At 35.3% G+C, this 18,249-nt stretch overlaps 2 protein-coding genes across 2 annotated transcripts; one reads left to right on the forward strand and one right to left on the reverse strand.

Annotated features, from left to right (window-relative positions):
• Positions 1-543: 543 nt before the first annotated feature.
• Positions 544-5,731, forward strand: LOC141623953 (mannan endo-1,4-beta-mannosidase 2-like). The gene is made up of 5 exons (XM_074440114.1): positions 544-1,642; positions 2,961-3,158; positions 3,908-4,030; positions 4,443-4,651; positions 4,998-5,731. Exons 1-5 carry the CDS (start codon positions 1,289-1,291, stop codon positions 5,404-5,406), a joined length of 1,293 nt encoding a protein of 430 aa, XP_074296215.1. The 5' UTR covers positions 544-1,288; the 3' UTR covers positions 5,407-5,731.
• A 4,762-nt stretch (positions 5,732-10,493) lies between these two features.
• Positions 10,494-11,503, reverse strand: LOC141620037 (uncharacterized). Its single transcript, XM_074437012.1, has 5 exons — positions 11,468-11,503; positions 11,163-11,372; positions 10,982-11,074; positions 10,790-10,894; positions 10,494-10,698 (listed from the first exon to the last, which is right to left on the reverse strand). The coding sequence occupies exons 1-5, from the start codon at positions 11,501-11,503 to the stop codon at positions 10,543-10,545; spliced, it is 600 nt and encodes a 199-aa protein (XP_074293113.1). The 3' UTR covers positions 10,494-10,542.
• Between the last annotated feature and the right edge of the window lie 6,746 nt (positions 11,504-18,249).

Genomic DNA, 18,249 nt, shown 5'->3' on the forward strand with positions numbered 1-18,249 from the left:
TGGAGGGTAGAAAGAGGAGGTGAGAGAGGAATTATGGAGGTAATACATTACTTGACAGGGGAGGTAGCTAACTATTACTCCCTTAATGTAGGGTCTATTACACTATTTTCCCTATTTCTATCTCCAACAACTATCACTTTCCTCTATTTTTTAATTCATTTAGACTCCATTACCAAGTAATAGTATAAAACGATATTGTTTTTTTGTTTTTTTTTTTTTAGTGTAAAACATCCGGTTAGCCGGGTTGGACCACTAGGACAGTAAATCTCTCCATCACGAGTTTTAACACTGCTGTGTTCTCAGGGTTCGAACACGAAACCTCTAATTAAGTTAGAACAACCCTTTACCCGTTAATTTAAAGTGCCCATGATAAATATCATATTGTTAAGCTGCTCCATAAATTATGGCTTTACAAAATTAAAAAATCAGCCGTATTCTTTCGTGCATTGCATAGATGCAAGAAATCCAAAAAAGAAAAAACAATAATAGACAAAGACTGATTACGTAATTATTTGCATGTTCCTCTAGATCTCATTTTGGTTTGTGGGGTGCATCAAAGCCATGAATGCTCTTTAGAGTCTCAATATCTCTAACTTTGACGGAAATAACAATAAAATAACACCACTCTTAAGTCTCAATGCTCCCAATAATCCCCTTATTTAGACCACTTCAAATCTTCTATACGTTAACACAACATTAGTTTTTCTTTTTTTAAAAGTTTTAAGCTGCAATGCAATGTCTTCCTTAGATTGTGCATTCATGTTTTAGTCTGTCACTACTGTTTTTATTTGGTAGATTTCACTTTTCAGTTTTCATGACAAAGGGAAATCAAGCCATAAACTGTAATACGTGTATTACGTCTCAATCATTTATTTACATTTACTCAGGACGGACCCGGCATGTTTATATAGCCCGTGCCAAAATTCTGTAATTTACTGAGCTAACTTTCCTGGATTTTTCCTCCTGTTTCACCAACTTTCATTTCAGATTCATAGTAGATATACTTTATTCTAGAAATTCACAGTTTTCCCTTTCTTTTTTTTGTGGGCAAAACTTCCCATCATTCCTTAAAGGGTGACCCATCATTTTTATGTGATTTGAGTTTTCTTCTGATAGTTTGAAGCCTACTCAAAGTATCTAATCTAACCCACTTCAATTGCAACAAAACTTGATCTTGGTACTTCAATTTTGTACTCTATAACTCAATTTATGATCTGGGTTCCTCTCAAAATTACCAAAAAAACATCTCAACATTTTTAATTTTTTAGGTTTTGTGGGGTTTAACAAAATGTTGGCAATTAATGGACTGTTCTTTCCAGTGATTGGGACAGCAACATTGATTACATTCATGTTTATGTCATTTGGTGGAGTTGGTAATATGTTTAAGCAACAAAATTATAGTTTTGTAGCGAGAGTTGGACACCAATTAATGTTGGATGGAAAACCATTTTACATAAATGGGTGGAATTCATATTGGTTAATGGATCATGCTGTTGATGATTTCAATAAGCCGAAAGTTAATGAAATGTTATTAGCTGGATCTAAAATGGGTCTCACTGTTTGTAGAACTTGGGCTTTCAATGATGCTGCTTACCATGCTTTGCAGATTTCACCTGGTCAATTTGATGAGCAATCTTTTCAGGTACATTTTTGCATGTTTATCTCGCAATTTGCACGAGCCCTTGACGTACTGGGTAATGTTGTTATTGCTGTTGATTAATGTTTTATTACTAATGTCTTTAATTGGATGCCTAAAGATCATGATTTGGTCTGCATGATATTCCCTCCGTCCTCATCATAACATCATTTGTTTACCTTTTCCATTATGGGGTGTATAAGTCAATGGTTTACCTTTCTATTTTAGGAATGCCTTTGAGGGGCAATTTGATCTTTCACCCTCAATTTTGGTCTGATTTGGTCTGCATGATAGCACTTTTCTGAAAAAAATGACATTAACCTTAGTCTGACAACGGTCGTATATGTGGCGGAGTAAGGGGGTTGGATTTAAGTGGCCTTACCCCAGTGCAGAAACACCTACTGTTTCAGGATGTCCAATAGCAAAATCTGAAGGATGCTATAAAATAATTTTCAGATATTTGTTTTAAAAAGTGATTTCCATATTTCCAATGGAGCCAAAGACTCATTACTCTTTGGTTATGGATTATAATGGAATAAATCAAAATGGCTCACTAAAGTGGCTGCGCTTCTTTCTTTTGTGAAGTGGCGGTCCTTCGATGCAGTTCTCGACACAATTTTCATCTTGGGTCATTCGGAAACAGCCTCTTTGTGTTGCTAACACAAGGGTAAGGCTGCGTACATCCGACCCCCCCTTACCCCGCAATTTGCGGGAGCCATTGAGGCACTAGGGTAATGTTGTTGTTGTTGTTGTTGTTGTTGTTGTTGTTGTTGTTGTTGTTGTTGTTGTTGTTGTTGTTGTGTTGTAAAAAGTGAGGAATGAATGAATCTTGATCTTGTCTTATTAAGGGAGTTGGTATTAAATAATGTTGGAGTACATGATTGTTATCAACATTTTAAAGCTTGTTATAATGAGATGAAAAGAGTAATGTGGTATGTTAATCACAATTGTGGTAGTTAATCATTGCTTTTGTGGACCGTTACGGTCTTAGGTAATTAATAATTTGCTGTGCAAAGAGCCAAAGAGGAGTTGATTTAATCATGTGCTTCTTATCACTCCAGAATTCTGAAAGTTAATTTGGTCTTGACATAATTATGACTTGCGACGAGAATTTGGTCTAAACATAATCATGGTGATCATTGGTTCTTTGTTTGGCTGTTTTAGTGTCACTTATCAGTAATACAAAGCTAAGAAAAGATAATGCATTATGTATGAAACTTTTCAGTTATCATAAAACACAATTATATACTCAAATTGCATCAGCATTTTGACTCACTGGGCTGATGGTTAGTGCTATCTGTTACTGACTGTTGTGCATTTGCAGGCATTGGATTACGTAATTGCAGAAGCGAGAAGAAATGGAGTGAGGTTGATCCTAAGTTTAGTGAACAATTTGCAAGCATATGGAGGGAAAGCACAATATGTGAAATGGGCATGGGAAGAAGGCGTTGGAATAAGCTCATCGAATGATTCTTTCTTCTTTGATCCATCCATCCAAACCTATTTCAAGAATTATATCACGGTACCTTCCTTGCTTGACTTTGATGATCTCTCCTATTTCATGATCCTTGAGTACATGAGCTCTTTGCTTTATAATTCTCCTTAAGACTTATTAAATCAAGGTATCTTAGATACCTATGTTATTTTGATAGTTCACTTTGTCCGGTCTTCGCGTGTCCAACATTCCGACAAGACATGACACGTCACTTTAGACCAAACATGAAACTCTTTTACAAAACTGGGACATCGCGTTACATGTGAGTATGTGACACTTACAGCCAAGTAGAATTAACATCACCAGATACTATATTTTTTAATGCCTTGCTGAGATTGTATCAAGGCGTCCTAGATAGCATCTTTGTTGATGTCTTGACTGTAATTATGAATTTACACGTTATTCATGTCTGCTACCAAAGCCAATTACAATGGCGCGTCTTAATAGGAACAAGATATGAACCATTATGGAACCTTCAAATCAAGCTGACACAACGAGCCAACGAGGAACCTCTGAAAAAGCAGAATTAATGTTCTTTTGAGATGCTTTACATATAACTTTATCAATGGTGCAGACTCCATTCTTTTTGTCATTCATTGTTTGTTTCAGATATGTGAATCGAAAAGATTAGAAAACAGAGTTCTGTGTGAAATACTTACTTTTACCAACTGTGGTCATGCAGTCTTTTAGGGTTTTTTGGCAACTGAAATGATTGCATTGTACAAACCTTTGAGTTTTGTCCAGTAACCTTAATTTTTCTCTTTTAACCTGTTTAGACGGTGCTTACAAGGAAGAATACCATCACTGGAATTGAGTACCGGGATGATCCGATTATACTTGCTTGGGAGTTGATTAATGAACCACGTTGCATGTCTGACCCTTCAGGTGACACGCTACAAGTGAGTTTCTTAAATCTCCTTACAATATTGAATTTTCTGTTTGGTATAATTCCTGTTCTCTGCCAAACATATTCTTTTGCAGTGTTCTCAAATTGATTCTATGCAAAGTAATAATCCTTAAAATGCAAAATGCTTTTGTGGCCTTACCCTGCGCTAAAACTGGTCATAATAGAAATTGCGTCAAAAACTACATCGTGTAATTTTGTAACACTGGAACGCACAAGAGGCATAACCAATTTATTGAACTATTTTGTTTTATTCCATCACAATCAGGGAACGCAAAATCACCTCTGTAAACGATCAAAAACAATCTAAGTCTGACTTGCATCATTGCGTAAGATGACTACTGAAATATAACTCAGTTTCTTCTATGTTTTGGCCTTTTTGAAGCAATTAGCATTTAAAATTGCAGGAATGGATCAAGGAAATGTCGAAGTTTATCAAAGCAATTGATGAAAAGCATTTGGTAACCATAGGCCTAGAAGGCTTTTATGATTCAAAGAATTCAAAATCAGCTCTGAATCCTTCTGAATGGACAGGGGCAACTGGATCCGACTTTATCCGCGACAATGACTTACCTTCAATTGATTTCGCTTCAATTCATGTGTACCCTGATCAGTGGTGAGCATCTTCTGTCGGGTCTACGTATAACTTATAACGCTCAATTTGTCACTACTTTTGCACCATTTCTTAATTGGATCTAATGTCTACCACTCCCCTGAAAATAAATCATTTTAAGAAACACTACCTTTTAGTGAAATGTTTGCGAATTGGCCTCTTTCAATTGCTGTTTTGTCTAACACTACTAAAACCCAGATTCTGGCCCAAAATCATATTAAAAGTTTTAATTCTTTTATTACTCTCTTTGTGCTATTTCATGTATAGTTCTGCAAAACTTTATATTGGGATTTCACTTCTTCACTGAGAACCTGGTTGTAAATGAGCTCATAACTTTACCGATTTTCAGGCTCGCTTCTGAAAACCTTGAAGACAAATTGGAATTTGTGAAGAAGTGGTTGTTAACACACATTGAAGACGGTGATAAACGACTAAAAAAACCCGTGGTTCTCACAGAATTCGGACTGTCAAGCGGGAACAAGGACTTTGACCCTTCACATCGTGACAAGCTTAATAAACTTGTGTTTGACATCATATACAAGTCTGCAAAAAGGAACAAGGCTGGAGCCGGTTCATTTATTTGGCAGTTTTTTGTGAAAGGAATGGAGGAGTATCATGATGATTTCGGAATGGTTCCTTGGGAAAGGCCATCCACTTTCGAGTCAATAGTCGGACAGTCTTGTAGGTTGGCTCGACTGCAAGGACATCATTCTAATTTCCAGGGTAGTTTCAGAGACTTGTGTCAACAAATTAAATGATACTCTCAGACTTGTACCAATTCCTGTTTGTATCTCCGCGCCTTTTGTGTGTTCCTGTGGTAATAGTTTGAGCTTTCCGAAGGAAGATAAGTAGGCGAGTTTTTTTTGTGAAATGTGGTTTGTTCCGCATTGACTAGATTAGAAAGGTTGGGTATATATATTACATGCCCTATATCAATATCAAGTACTAGTAATTTAGGATGTTGGTTCATGTGATCAATAGTATGTATAAGAAGACTTGGACAGCAACACAGCATGTTTCTGTTATATCTCCGTTCTACATATATTTAAATCTCAAATACAAAAGTCTTAGATTATGAGCTTACTGAGGTCATCAAAGTCAAAGAGATTTGGCTTTGTACCAATTCTATTCACTGTTGCGCATATTTGCTATTTAAAATTAGGATTAATTGATGGGATTACTCTAAGCTATTAGGATGCTGCTCAAAATACTCTAAACCATGTTTTAATTACTAATATATACCCAACAATTAGACAGACACTTTCGCCTATATTACAATACACTGACGGGTGACCTGATAAGCAGGTCACCTTTGTTTTTAAACATCTTTTAAACTTTTCACGGTCTCTTTTAACCCATCTTTCCCAAGAAAAAGATTGTACATCGGATGTACTACATCATATTTAATGACTTTTTGAGTTTTTGTGTATTTTTTTCGAGTATTATAGAGTTTATAAATTACATTTTAGTTTTATAATGTCAAAAATCAAATTTTTTTTAGCTTATATGTAATTTTTTTGAGTTATAATGTAACCTTTTGAGATTAAAGTTTAAGTAAATAAACTCAAAAACTTTAAAATAAAACTCAAAAATTTTAGATTAAAACTCAAAATTTTTATATTAATACTCAAAAACTATAACAGATGTAAGTATAATCCACTTACTGTTCTTTCCCTCCTACCTTCTCAACTAACCTCCATTAATTCTTCAAGCTTGCGGATTCGATTATTCCGGTACTCAAGCATGTAAAGCATCAAAAGAAGAAGGGTATGATGTTATTTTAATTAATTGTAATACTGCTGCTATTATGATTGATCGTAATTTATCAGATAGAATTTATGTTACCCCCTTAACCCCTGATTTAGTTGAGATGATTTTAGAACATTGTTGCCTACAATGAGTGGGGAGACACCTTTGAATTTATCCGTTGCGTTGGCGGCCGAAAACGGTGCGTTAGATAGATATGGTGTTGAGTTGATTGGTGCTAAGTTAGATGTTATTAAGAAGGCTGAGAATATGGAGTTGTTTAAGGATGCTATGAGAAATATTGGGGGTTAAGACGCCTCTTTCCGGTATTCGGATTACTATTGATGAGTGTATCGCGATTGGTAATGAAATTGGTGAGTTTCCTTTGATTATTAGGCCGGCTTTTACATTAGGTGGGATGGGAGGGGGTATATTGCGTATAATAAGTTTGAGGTGATTTGTAAATCGGGTTTGGCTGTTTGTTTGATGAATTAGGTTTTTGTTGGGTTGGAAGGAGTATGAGGGATTTGGCTGATAATGTTGTTATTTATTTGTTCTATTGATAATATTGATCCTATGAGAGTTCATAATGCTCAGACTTTGACCGATAAAGAGTACCAACGACTTAGGGATTATTCCATTGCCATTATTAGGGAGATTGGAGTTGAGTGCGGTGGTTATAATGTTCACTTTAGAGGGGAAGTGACAAGGGAAAGAGATTTACCGTTGTCAATAGAGTATTTCTATCAATTAATCCTTAAAATTAAGCATTTGTTCAAATTAGTGTGATCATTGTTTTGAAAGTATTTCATCTATTCCACTAAATTAGTCCTATATGACTTGTTCTTCTCCTAAAAGAAGTCCAATGAGGCTAACTAAGATCATTAAAAAGATTTCTGCGAAAAATAATGCGACAAGGAGGATGTGTGTGTTTCTTTTATTTATTTATTTTAAAAAAAAAGTCAACGAGGGACTTCAAATTTCAATTATGTGACAATCAATTATTACACTCGTGTTTCTTTTTTGGTGAAAATGAAAGTACTTTTGTTCCATCCAAGTAACTAAATACAATAGTTAATTATGGGTGACCATAATTAGTTACACACATTACACAATGAAGTCATATATCAAATTAAATCTCTTCGCCTCAACCATATGTCATCTCTTCACTGCAAAGGCAGTTTTAGTTGCCCTCTAATCCGACCTTTGACATTAGTTCTGAGCTGTTGCATCAAGTGCCCAGGAGTGATCAAAACTTGGTGAATTTGAGCTTGACTTCTTACATGCCATATCAGGTACATCATTCCAGCCAGACAATTTATTGAAGCTTGGACCTCTTTCTCATTCGCATTCACCACATGACCGTATATTACCCTAACCAGACATTCTGAAGGTTCAACATAGCCTTGCTATAAGCACCCCCACTACAGGTGTAACACCCCCTTCTTGCCCGACCAAGGCAACGGGAGGATGTTACCATCTCGGTCTCCCGAGGCGGTGAAATCGGAGTTGCACTTAAGAAACAATTTAAATAAATAAAGTATTTAGTGAATTACATAACCATAAGTGAATAAATGAAATAAATGATAGAACTCATGACTACTATGCTACTCTAATGAGATGACACTTGGCTTCAAGTCCAAAGCTGTCCCGTCTCCCACGTGACACCAACTCAACCTGCTCCCCATATGATCGGAAATATCATATGAATCGACACAGACCACCCCGAAAATAGGTGACAATTACACAGACACACAAACGTCAGTTTCAATACTTTAATATGAGACATAACATAGTAAATAAATATGCAACATGCTAGGATGTAAAGAAAATACAAATACCATGCCGGTACCGGGACACGCCCAGACATACCCATATCCATCGGTGCCAGGAACACGCCCACGATACCACGCCTCACCATAAGGTACCGGGACACGCCCAGACGTACCGGGTCCGGAAGCCAACCGGATCCCCTGCCAGACGTCGTGTCTTACCACACGAGTCCCTCCTAACTCAAGTCATTAATGTGCACATCCCCCTTGGAGTGGGAAGTTCTAAGGGGCGACCCGAGCGCAAGACGGTTTCTCAATCGTCTTACGTGTTGGAGTATGTGTCCTCAACAATAGCGCGATCACATATTTAAATCTCATGATAAGAATACATAAGGGATGATACATTACATAGTCAACTGATCAACATTTATCGGTAACGATTGGCTGACTAGAGTTTGATGTCACTACAACAAATCCCTTGCATTTTTGATGCTTATAAAGCCAACTCTCGACGCAAAAAAGCGTCGATAATTATATTCTCGATGCTTCGTAAAAGCGTCAAAATTTTTGCCGTCACTATTTTTTGACGCTTTTTAGCGTCACCATTATTGACGCATTTATGCGTCAATAATAAAAACTACGCTTTTAAGTGTCATTCTATGGCATAATCACGACGCCAAAATTATATATTCATGACGCTTTTAAGCGTCATTTGTTCATTTTCTCTATAACAAAATTGTATGCATCAATTTTGTTTTACTCATACATCACGATATATATTTAATCAAAGTCCTTGCACTATTGTCGACCAGGGTCGTCGTATAATATTGTAACAAAACCTCATAATTAATAATAACCAAGAAAATTAGAAAAAACTCATATAATAATTAATTAGTAGCTAGTTACTACAATTATTATATTATTCAATCATGCCAAAATAAAAAGTGTTGAGTAAACTTAATCCAAAATACATATTAAAACTCAAGTTATCAAACGGTACTAGAACAAAAAATCTCTTGATAAAATAATTCGATGCGATAGTTGTAGTAGCAGATAACATTCCATCTCATTATTCCGGCGCGACTTGACCATCCGAAGAATCTGAAACCTACAAATTTCAAATGAGCTTGTCGATTTAGTATTAGGAAATAATTCAGTTTCAGTTTAGTTCAAAAAAGTACAATGATCATGCTAACATAAATGTAATGAAACTGCGAAGCAACATTAGCTAAACATTAACATTAATAGTAGCAACATAAGTGTACAGCTTAGAGATGACAATTCTTTTCTTGATTCAAATTTTTTTCCAAAGAATGACAAATTTGAAAGTCTTAGGATTTTAATCTGGATTGTAGGAGAGCCTTTTTGCTCCGATTGCACTCGGGTAAGCAAATAAGGAGAACTATACCCTTCCTTTACCTCCATCCAAAAAGTGTTACTCAAAGTAGCTGGGTATCCAAAATAGATGATAAAACAGTTGGCAAACTACTCGCTGAATAAGACCATATATGTAGTACACTTGCCAGGGCAACATCAGCTACTATTGAACTAACCATAACAGAATTTTTTAGGAGTAGCAAAATCTTCCTGTCATCGAGTGAAAACTCTATCGCTGTTGCTATGCTGATGTTCACGAAACGAAAGCCGCCTTAACACGCAACAGAGAACAAAACCAGGGAGTCAAATTACCACTGCTTGAGGCCATAGTTTTTACTGAACGAAATGCTACAAAAAGGTTTCTTGTTCTTTAATCAGAATGCAGGAAGAAGCCAAAGCTGGCTTCATGCTCTAATACTACAAGTAAGCTTGTAATGACTACTACATCACTGAAGGCGTAGAGAAAACCACGACACATATGAGAGGTGACTATTATCTACATTTCCGGGTACTCCCAGGAAGGTTGTGGAATTTCTTAGGTATCAGTGTATCACGATAGTATCTGTGAGCTATATACTGACAGAGAACATAGTATCAGTATCAGACCATATTTCAGTATACCATTCTAAGCAGTGAAATTTCAATTGTAGCATCATGACCCTACCTAGTAGCAACGGACTTCACAGATGGATACACACATGGTGATAGAACAGTGAAACAAGTAAAAGGTACCTGTGTATTAGTTGCATGTAAGATATTTTTTGCAAGGTTTATGACCTCAGTTGATGTTGTTGCGGTGCTTAGAACATCCAGGACTTTCTTCAGCAAGTCTTGATTCGTATTATGCATCTTCATTATATATCTTGATTTTGCTTGACCAACCCTTTATTTAACTCGATCAAATCAGCCACTTTTCTTTCCATATTCTGTAATTTTAACCCGTTACTTTCACCATTATGGAACTTCTCTTTCCTTAATATACTACGAAAACCAAATACATCACTTTGTTTCACACCAAATCCATAACCAACGGGACGATTGGGGATTTCTCCCCCCGTACATTAGCTTGTTGAAAGCTTCATTCTCAATTTGTACACGAGGCTTTGTATTTGAATATATATCAATTTCTGTTTGAACATTAGCATCTGCATCATCCTATACTCAACAAAATCAAAAGTATAAAGCTCATTAAAGCAACATTTTCAAGGAAGATATATCAAACAACATCACAAGTTTTTATGTTTACCAAAAAGTCTTCAGTTACTGTGTCTTTGACAAACGTTCCGTCTTTCTTTTGATGAGTACTCCTAAACATTTCCAATACACTTGGTTCCCTATTATTTCTCTCCTCCTGTAACACAATATCAACAAGATGATATGGCTAAATATACTAACAAATATAATGTATGGATGTGTTAAATTTGGATTGAAGTCATACAAAAGAAGCTCGTATATTAGCATAGCTTTTAGCTCCGGATGTATGAACATGATTTTGAAGTGCACGTGCTTCTTTTCCACAATCTGAATACCTCTGCATCCAAATTAAAATCATAAATAATTCTACATCAGGCACATATGCGGCTAAGTACACCATTATGTCACCATTCTTTGCTATATACCTGTCCCTTTCCGTACCAATAATCAACCAAATCAATCCAACTGTCATGAGGATGTCCAGAAGGCGCAGATTGGTATATCTGTTCTTTTGTCAATGTTGTAGGTTTAAAAAGCTTCTTCTTTAAGGAATGTCTATATAATCTCAAGCTTTTACCCGTGCGCTTCAGAATTCCTTGGTCGTAGCAATCACCATTGGGTATAACAAAACGGGACTTGGAAGAAAAAAAATAAAATAAATAAAGACATTATAGTAAATCACAATTTGTTGAATGAGTGCATCGAGGACAAGCATCATAACCCATAGTACTCCATCCAGATAACATAGCATATGCTGGAAAGTCATTGATAGTACTATGCAATGCTGCTCTTAATTTAAAAACATTCCCCTCGTAAGCATCAAAAGTATCAATTCATTCCCATAACAATTTCAACTCATGAAGTAAGGGTTGCATGTACACATCAATATCAATGCCAGGACTAGTTTTACCAGGAATGATACATGACAGTAAAAATGATGAGGGTTTCATGCATAGCCAAGGTGGTAAGTTGTAGGGTATCAAAATAATTGGCCAAGTACTATATGTGGTATTCATCAAACGATAAGGGTTAAAACCATCAGTCGCCAAAGCTAACCTAATATTTCGAGGATCGGATGCAAATTGAGGATAACGAGAATCAAATTCTTCCCAAGCTAGCCCATCAGCAGGGTGCCTAAGTTTTCCATCTTTCACACGACTTTCATGGTGCCACCTCATGTCTTGTGCTGTTTTAGGCGACGCGTATACCCTTTGTAGTCTAGGAATTAAAGGAAAATATCTCATTGCCTTGGCAGGTTCTCGTTTCTTTAGGTGCCCTTTTTCTTTTTCATTGTTATTGCCTACCTGACTTGCGATTTTTTTCCATCTTGAAGTGTGGCATTTATGACACTCTTCTTTTTGTGAGAATTCCCCCCAATACAACATGCAATTAAATGGACAAGCATGAATCTTTTCATATCCAAGACCCAAATCATTGATAATCTTCTTTCCCTCGTAATAAGTTGATGGGAAAACTTTAATTTGTGGAAATGCTTCCAATATTAGTTCAAGTAGTTTATTGAATGACTCATTAGACCAATGAAACATACATTTGATGTGAAACAAATGCAATAGAAATGACAATTTTGAGAAAGTTTGACAACCATCATAAAGTTCTTCTTCTGCAGCTAATAACAATCTTTTATGTTTTTCATTTTCCTCAATGTTGTTTTCCCTTGGGCTTTGATTGTAGTCATCATACTCATCATCAGTTTCCATATTATCATCATCATTAGACTCATCACTACAACTAGACTGAATTTCTTCAGCAGGATGATTATGATTATCAGTAACCCATGCTGCATTTAATAAACCTTCCATATCATCACGACCCACAAGAGACCCTACGCTACTGCTCCCCACCTCAAACCCGTGCATATGATCAAGAACATCCCCATTACCATGCCATATCCAATTTGTATATCTTTGATAAAAAACTTTAAATAAAATATGTTCCTATACTTCCTTTAATGTCAATCAACAACGTAGTTTACAGCTTTTACAGGGACACTTAGTCTTTCCTTCCAGGAGATTTTCTTTAGCTAACTCAAGAAATTTCAAACACCCATCTATGTATCTATCATGATCATTTGGCAATTTTATCCAACTAGTATCCATGTCTACACAAAATAAGATCAAAAGTTCATAACTATTAAAATTATAAGTATAGAGCATAATACAATTCAAAAATAACCAACTTAGTTAAAATTTACAAGAAACATACTATAAGTTAAGTGTCTGCATGAATTATAAGTTCTAAGTTCTACATGAATTATAAGTTCATATCCTATCAGAGTACAACATAAACCTACTGATATGCTTAAATAAGGAACAAGTAAACCGCAAACTCATATTCTCAAATAAATATCACTGATTAAAATTGCTAAATTGCTTCCAAGGGCACGATCGATCAAGGAAAAACTAGAATAGTACATAACGGATTAAAGCAATGAATTTAGCTGAAGGGGTTAACTTGAATTCACTAGAAAACAAAATAATCACACAACTATTTAAAGAATTTGAATTATTGCAAATTTTGGCTGAAGCGGTTAACTTGATCTTTCCTATAACTCACGGACAAAATTCGTTCGCAACTGTATGAAAAAAAAAACTGATAAATAATTGAATCCAGTACTAATTCATTTTAGCCAAACGTAAAAATAAAATAAAAATAAATAAATTCACCTCAATATCAATATCAATATCAACTTATGCAAATGAACATAGATTAAGATTAACAAATAAGTATGAGCTGATTCAGGGTTATGCTAATGGGAACTGATTACTAAATCCATGCTTGAATTTGGTCATCTTCCATGTGCATAGGAAAGATAGGAAAGATGTCACCTGGCTCAAAAGAAAAAAAAAAGTACGAGATAATAAAAGAAAACACGCCCGAAGAAAATTAGAAGAAAGAAAACACGAAAGGAAACAACTGCTTAATAACAACAGTAAAAGCAAGAGAATTTTTAAAAAAATGTGAAAAGAACCAACAGCGTAATCAGAAGGCAGAAGAAAAAAAGTGAAAACAGAGCAGAAGAGAAAGAGAAAAACAAAGTAAAGATAATAAAAGATGGAAGAGAAGCAGAGGTTGAAGAGGAGTAACTTCAGTAGAAAGTTGAAAGAAGTAAACGGCTGATCAGGTTGTATAAAAATAGGGTTGGAAGAGTGTTGTTTTGTAATAAAATAAAACTTTATTAAAAAGGAGTTAGGGTCATGTGACTATTTATGAAACAAAGCTTGTCAGCGCCTCCATTTAAAAAGGTGCGCCTTTTTGCGCCTAGGGCATCACCTTGAGGCGCTCGCCTTTTAGGGCCTTTTGAACATAGGCTCGCCTTGTTGTTGTAATACCCTAGCATCATCGCCTACCCTCGCCTCCCGCCTGAGGCGCGCTTTTTTAAACTAAACTTAACACACACAAAAGTGTGCATTCATATATATAGAACATTGTTTTTCAACTAACATGTAACCTTTCCCTTACTGAAATTTAGTATAAATGGACACATGTATTTCAGATAAAACAAAACAATTTTATTTCCACAAATAATTGAATACAGTACCATCTAATTTCCTTCAATTAATTCATGCCTCCTCTATGAATACCCATCCATCTCAGGGAAATTATTTCCACATATTCATGCCTCATGTATGGATACCCACCCATCGTATAATAATTAAGACAAGTAAAAGGAACAATGGAAGGGGGTGTGTTTACTGAAAATTTGAACTTTCATATCTATTTAAGTGAGGGGGTATTTTCTTTCGTTAACATAGAAACTCACCGGAAAGGGGCAATGGTAGCAATTTTATGCAAAAATGCTTAGTGAGGTAGTAAGTTTTAAAGTTTTTTTATAAGGTAGTTTTAAAAAATGTATTTTATAAGGGTGTAGTAATTAATTTACCCTTATTAAAACAACCATAAAATATGAGATGGAAACTGTGCAGTGGTCATGATTATTAGGATGATTATTAAGACATAAGATAGAAGACAGATAAATATGCAGCTACTATGCAAGGCTTTAACTACCATTTAGGAGCAAGAAAGCTGTCCTATGTAGGGAGGTTGGTTCTAGTTAAGGCAATTCTGAATACTCTCCACTCTTACTGGGCATCTATCTTCATCATTCCAAAGGCAGTAATTAGGAATATTGAAGCTATATGCAGGAACTACCGCTGGGACAGTAGCACTGAATACTAGAGGGCTCCCTTGGTATATATCAAAGAAAAAGAATGGATGACCTACAGTCCTAGCTATTAGCTATGAGTTAAGCTGGGCATGGAGGAAGATATGCAAAATTAAAGAGGACATTAATTACTGCTGGATATGTAAATGATATGTGGTTTGGCCAAACCAAAGGGTATTCAGTACCTGAGTGCTACAAATGACTCAGAGATAAACAACCTAAATGCAGATGGGCAATGGTAGTGTGGAATCCTTGGTCCATACCCAAACATGCTATGCTTGCTTGGCTAATATCTAAGGAGGCGAATACTAAAGCTAAACTTCACAAGATAGGGGTTTGTGATAATTCCAAATTTTGTATGTGTGAGCAAGCACAAGAGAACCAAGATCATCTCTTCTATAATGCAGCTATAGCAACAAAAATGCTATTAATAATCAGATGGGTATGAGATTACCTGAGAGTCGATGCTTGGAGTGGTGCAAGAGCAGAAGGGGAACAAAGCTACAGCAAGGTGTGCAGACCATGATAGTAGTTGCTGGTAATTACCATATATGGTACCAGAGAAATCAAGCTCGAGTAGAAGGAAAAATGGATCGACCTAATATAATTGCTAATAAGATAAAAGCGGAAGCTATGCGCAAGAAGCTCAAGCTACATATCAGTAGCAAGGATCGAAATTGGCTAGAACGAAGGGGATTGATTAACGTTGAGGCGCAGGACAGAAGTACTGGAAATGAGGGGGGCTGATATTCGTTGTGTCTTGGCTATCTGAACAGTCGAGGCTGTTAGTGTTGTCTACCTTTGGGTTGTTGGCTTTAAAATGTTTTCCTTTTGTTGGTTTTAAAATGTGGACTACTAGTTAGTCAGACTAGTTAAGAGGGGCCTCATATCTATTGTATATTTGGACACTTTTTAGGATATATTATACTTACATTATACCAAAAAAGATAGAAGACAGATACCAAATACTAAAGCTACTCAAAAAAACAAGAAACTCGCACAAACATCGGACGACAATAAAGTTGTGAAGTATGACCAAAGTTTATGAAGTATGGGCAACATATCAATTACGTCTTGCAATCGGGATGTAGAAGCAATGCACAACAGTAGCTTTTATAGCACCTGTAGTGCCTGTAGTTCTACTCAATTCGCCATTCTGGTAGCCGGTAATGCCGTCTCATCTTCCTTATACTTGCAGGTCATTCATCAACGATTTACGGGTGTGTAATGTATTAATAACATGTACTACTATTATCGATAATGCCGTCTCATCTTCCTTATACTATTCTGTATTTTATCATACATTCATCACATTGATTTACTACAACTTTATCTGACACTTGGATTACATGAATGAAATGGATTAATTTTACTCAAGTTACTTGCTATTAATAATAAGAAGCGTAAATAGAAGTAATTAAAATGTATTATTGCTGCAAATTAGCTTGATTAAACAGGTCCTCCCATTGATCTAGTGATATGAGCAATGAAAAAAAAATCAATAAAGGGACGCGAGAAGCTTACAAAAATACAATTACATTCATACATACAGAACCACCAATGTTATTCGTATCACCAATGCTCATCATAATACCAATGTTTTTCATCACCAGGGGACATTGATCATTTACAATACGATTCACACAAAACATCAATAAAACAAGTTCAACTTACGAAGGAATTCAACATTAGGGTTAAGAAAATAACATATTATTCTGTACCATGATCAAAATCATGATATATATATGATGAAACAAACTAAACACAAGTAGATTGATGCTTAAAATTAGAAACTAACCTTGCTTGGTCAATTAAAATTTGTAACTGGAATGAATCGCCCCAATTAAATTGATCGAAATTTCAATTTGATTGTGTTTTGAGAAGGTGAATCGATAGAAGTGTGAGATAGGAAATTGTATGTGCAGCAGTTGGAAGATGATGAAATTGAAATCGGATGGAGATGACGAAGAGATTAATTAGGAAATAATGGGAGAGATGGGAGACACAGAGTCGCGATTATCGTTTTAGACGGTGAAGTTGAATATGTTTGGCGGTGGACTTTTTTAGGTATAATATTTTTAGGTAAATTAAAAATTGCGCCTATGTATTTTATTAAAGTGACAGTATAAGGTGTCAAAAAGGGACGGGAGTTGAATATTGGGTTCGACGCCCCATTAAAGCGTCAATGCGGAAGTGTCAAAAATGCAAGGGATTTGTTGTAGTGCGTTACTGTCGTTTGACGGTGGTGATCAGTTGATCCCTTGAGATCACACCTATATGATGGAACCCAAATTATTAACTAATCAAATGTATTTGATACAGGTTGATCAGTCCCTTATATTTATATATATTTAGTTGTGTGAGTTTGTTGAATTCGAGTTTAGAACTCGAGTCAACACAAGTTTATTATTCAATTATGCGATGATTGACTAATGAAATTTTATCTTATTATAATGTGATTAAATAAGATTTAATTTAATAATTAATCGTTAATTCGTTAAATTAATCGAGGTTTTTGTATTTTTAGAGGTAGAGGTTATTTGTTGATTATATTTACAAGGGATTGTAAATTTATTAAATTGGACATTATAAGACTCATTATATTTTAATATAATGACATAATTATCACTTAAGAGTTTAGTGTATATTAATTATTAGTTTATATTATATAATTGTTATATGATCAAACTAATGCTTTTTTATGTAAGATAAATAAATATATGATTCTTATATTTGTGTGACAAACATTACAAAATCAAAATGGTCCATTTTATACCCATAGTGGCCGAAATGCATATGTTGTTGGACAACATTTTTATTTTTGCATTTTGTTTAAGAGTTTTTTTGTCAAAAACTACCTACTCCCTCCGTACCACACCAAAGGTAACGTAGGGAAAATTGGAGTATTTAAGAAAAAATGGAAAAAGTAAGGGTAAAGAGGGAAAAAATAGGTGGGGTATGTAATTGTGGGTTTAATTGTGGGTTAATAGGTGGGGTATGTAATGACATTTTGTGTAAATATCAAATGGGTATAAGGATAACTTGGTAATGTTGTGAGCCAAATAAAGAATGTTACCTTTGGTGTGATACGTCCGTTTATAGTAAGTGTTACCTTTGGTCTGGTACGAAGGGAGTAATATTTACCTCATTTTCATAAATACTACCTAAAGTTTTTAATTTTGCGAGAAACTACCTAAATTTTCTTGACTTTTGTCGGACACTATTAAATTGAAAAATCTGTTCAAATTAGACAAAATTCTAACTCGATAACATTATTTTTGGCATTAAACATACATTATTTACTATACTTAACCACCGCCAACTGTTTT

Source organism: Silene latifolia, chromosome X, assembly GCF_048544455.1.
Source record: "Silene latifolia isolate original U9 population chromosome X, ASM4854445v1, whole genome shotgun sequence".
In the NCBI taxonomy this organism is placed as follows: Eukaryota; Viridiplantae; Streptophyta; class Magnoliopsida; order Caryophyllales; family Caryophyllaceae; genus Silene; species Silene latifolia.

Excerpts from the sequence above, each read along its gene's own strand:
- LOC141623953 (XM_074440114.1), top strand. The coding sequence starts at position 1,289 with ATGTTGGCAATTAATGGACTGTTCTTTCCAGTGATTGGGACAGCAACA. Across the intron at positions 1,643-2,960 it reads TTGATGAGCAATCTTTTCAG|GCATTGGATTACGTAATTGC; the intron begins GTACATTTTTGC and ends GTGCATTTGCAG. Across the intron at positions 3,159-3,907 it reads ATTTCAAGAATTATATCACG|ACGGTGCTTACAAGGAAGAA; the intron begins GTACCTTCCTTG and ends TAACCTGTTTAG.
- LOC141620037 (XM_074437012.1), bottom strand. The coding sequence starts at position 11,503 with ATGACTTTCCAGCATATGCTATGTTATCTGGATGGA. Across the intron at positions 11,075-11,162 it reads ATTGGTACGGAAAGGGACAG|AGGTATTCAGATTGTGGAAA; the intron begins GTATATAGCAAA and ends ATTTGGATGCAG. Across the intron at positions 10,699-10,789 it reads CAGTAACTGAAGACTTTTTG|GATGATGCAGATGCTAATGT; the intron begins GTAAACATAAAA and ends TGTTGAGTATAG.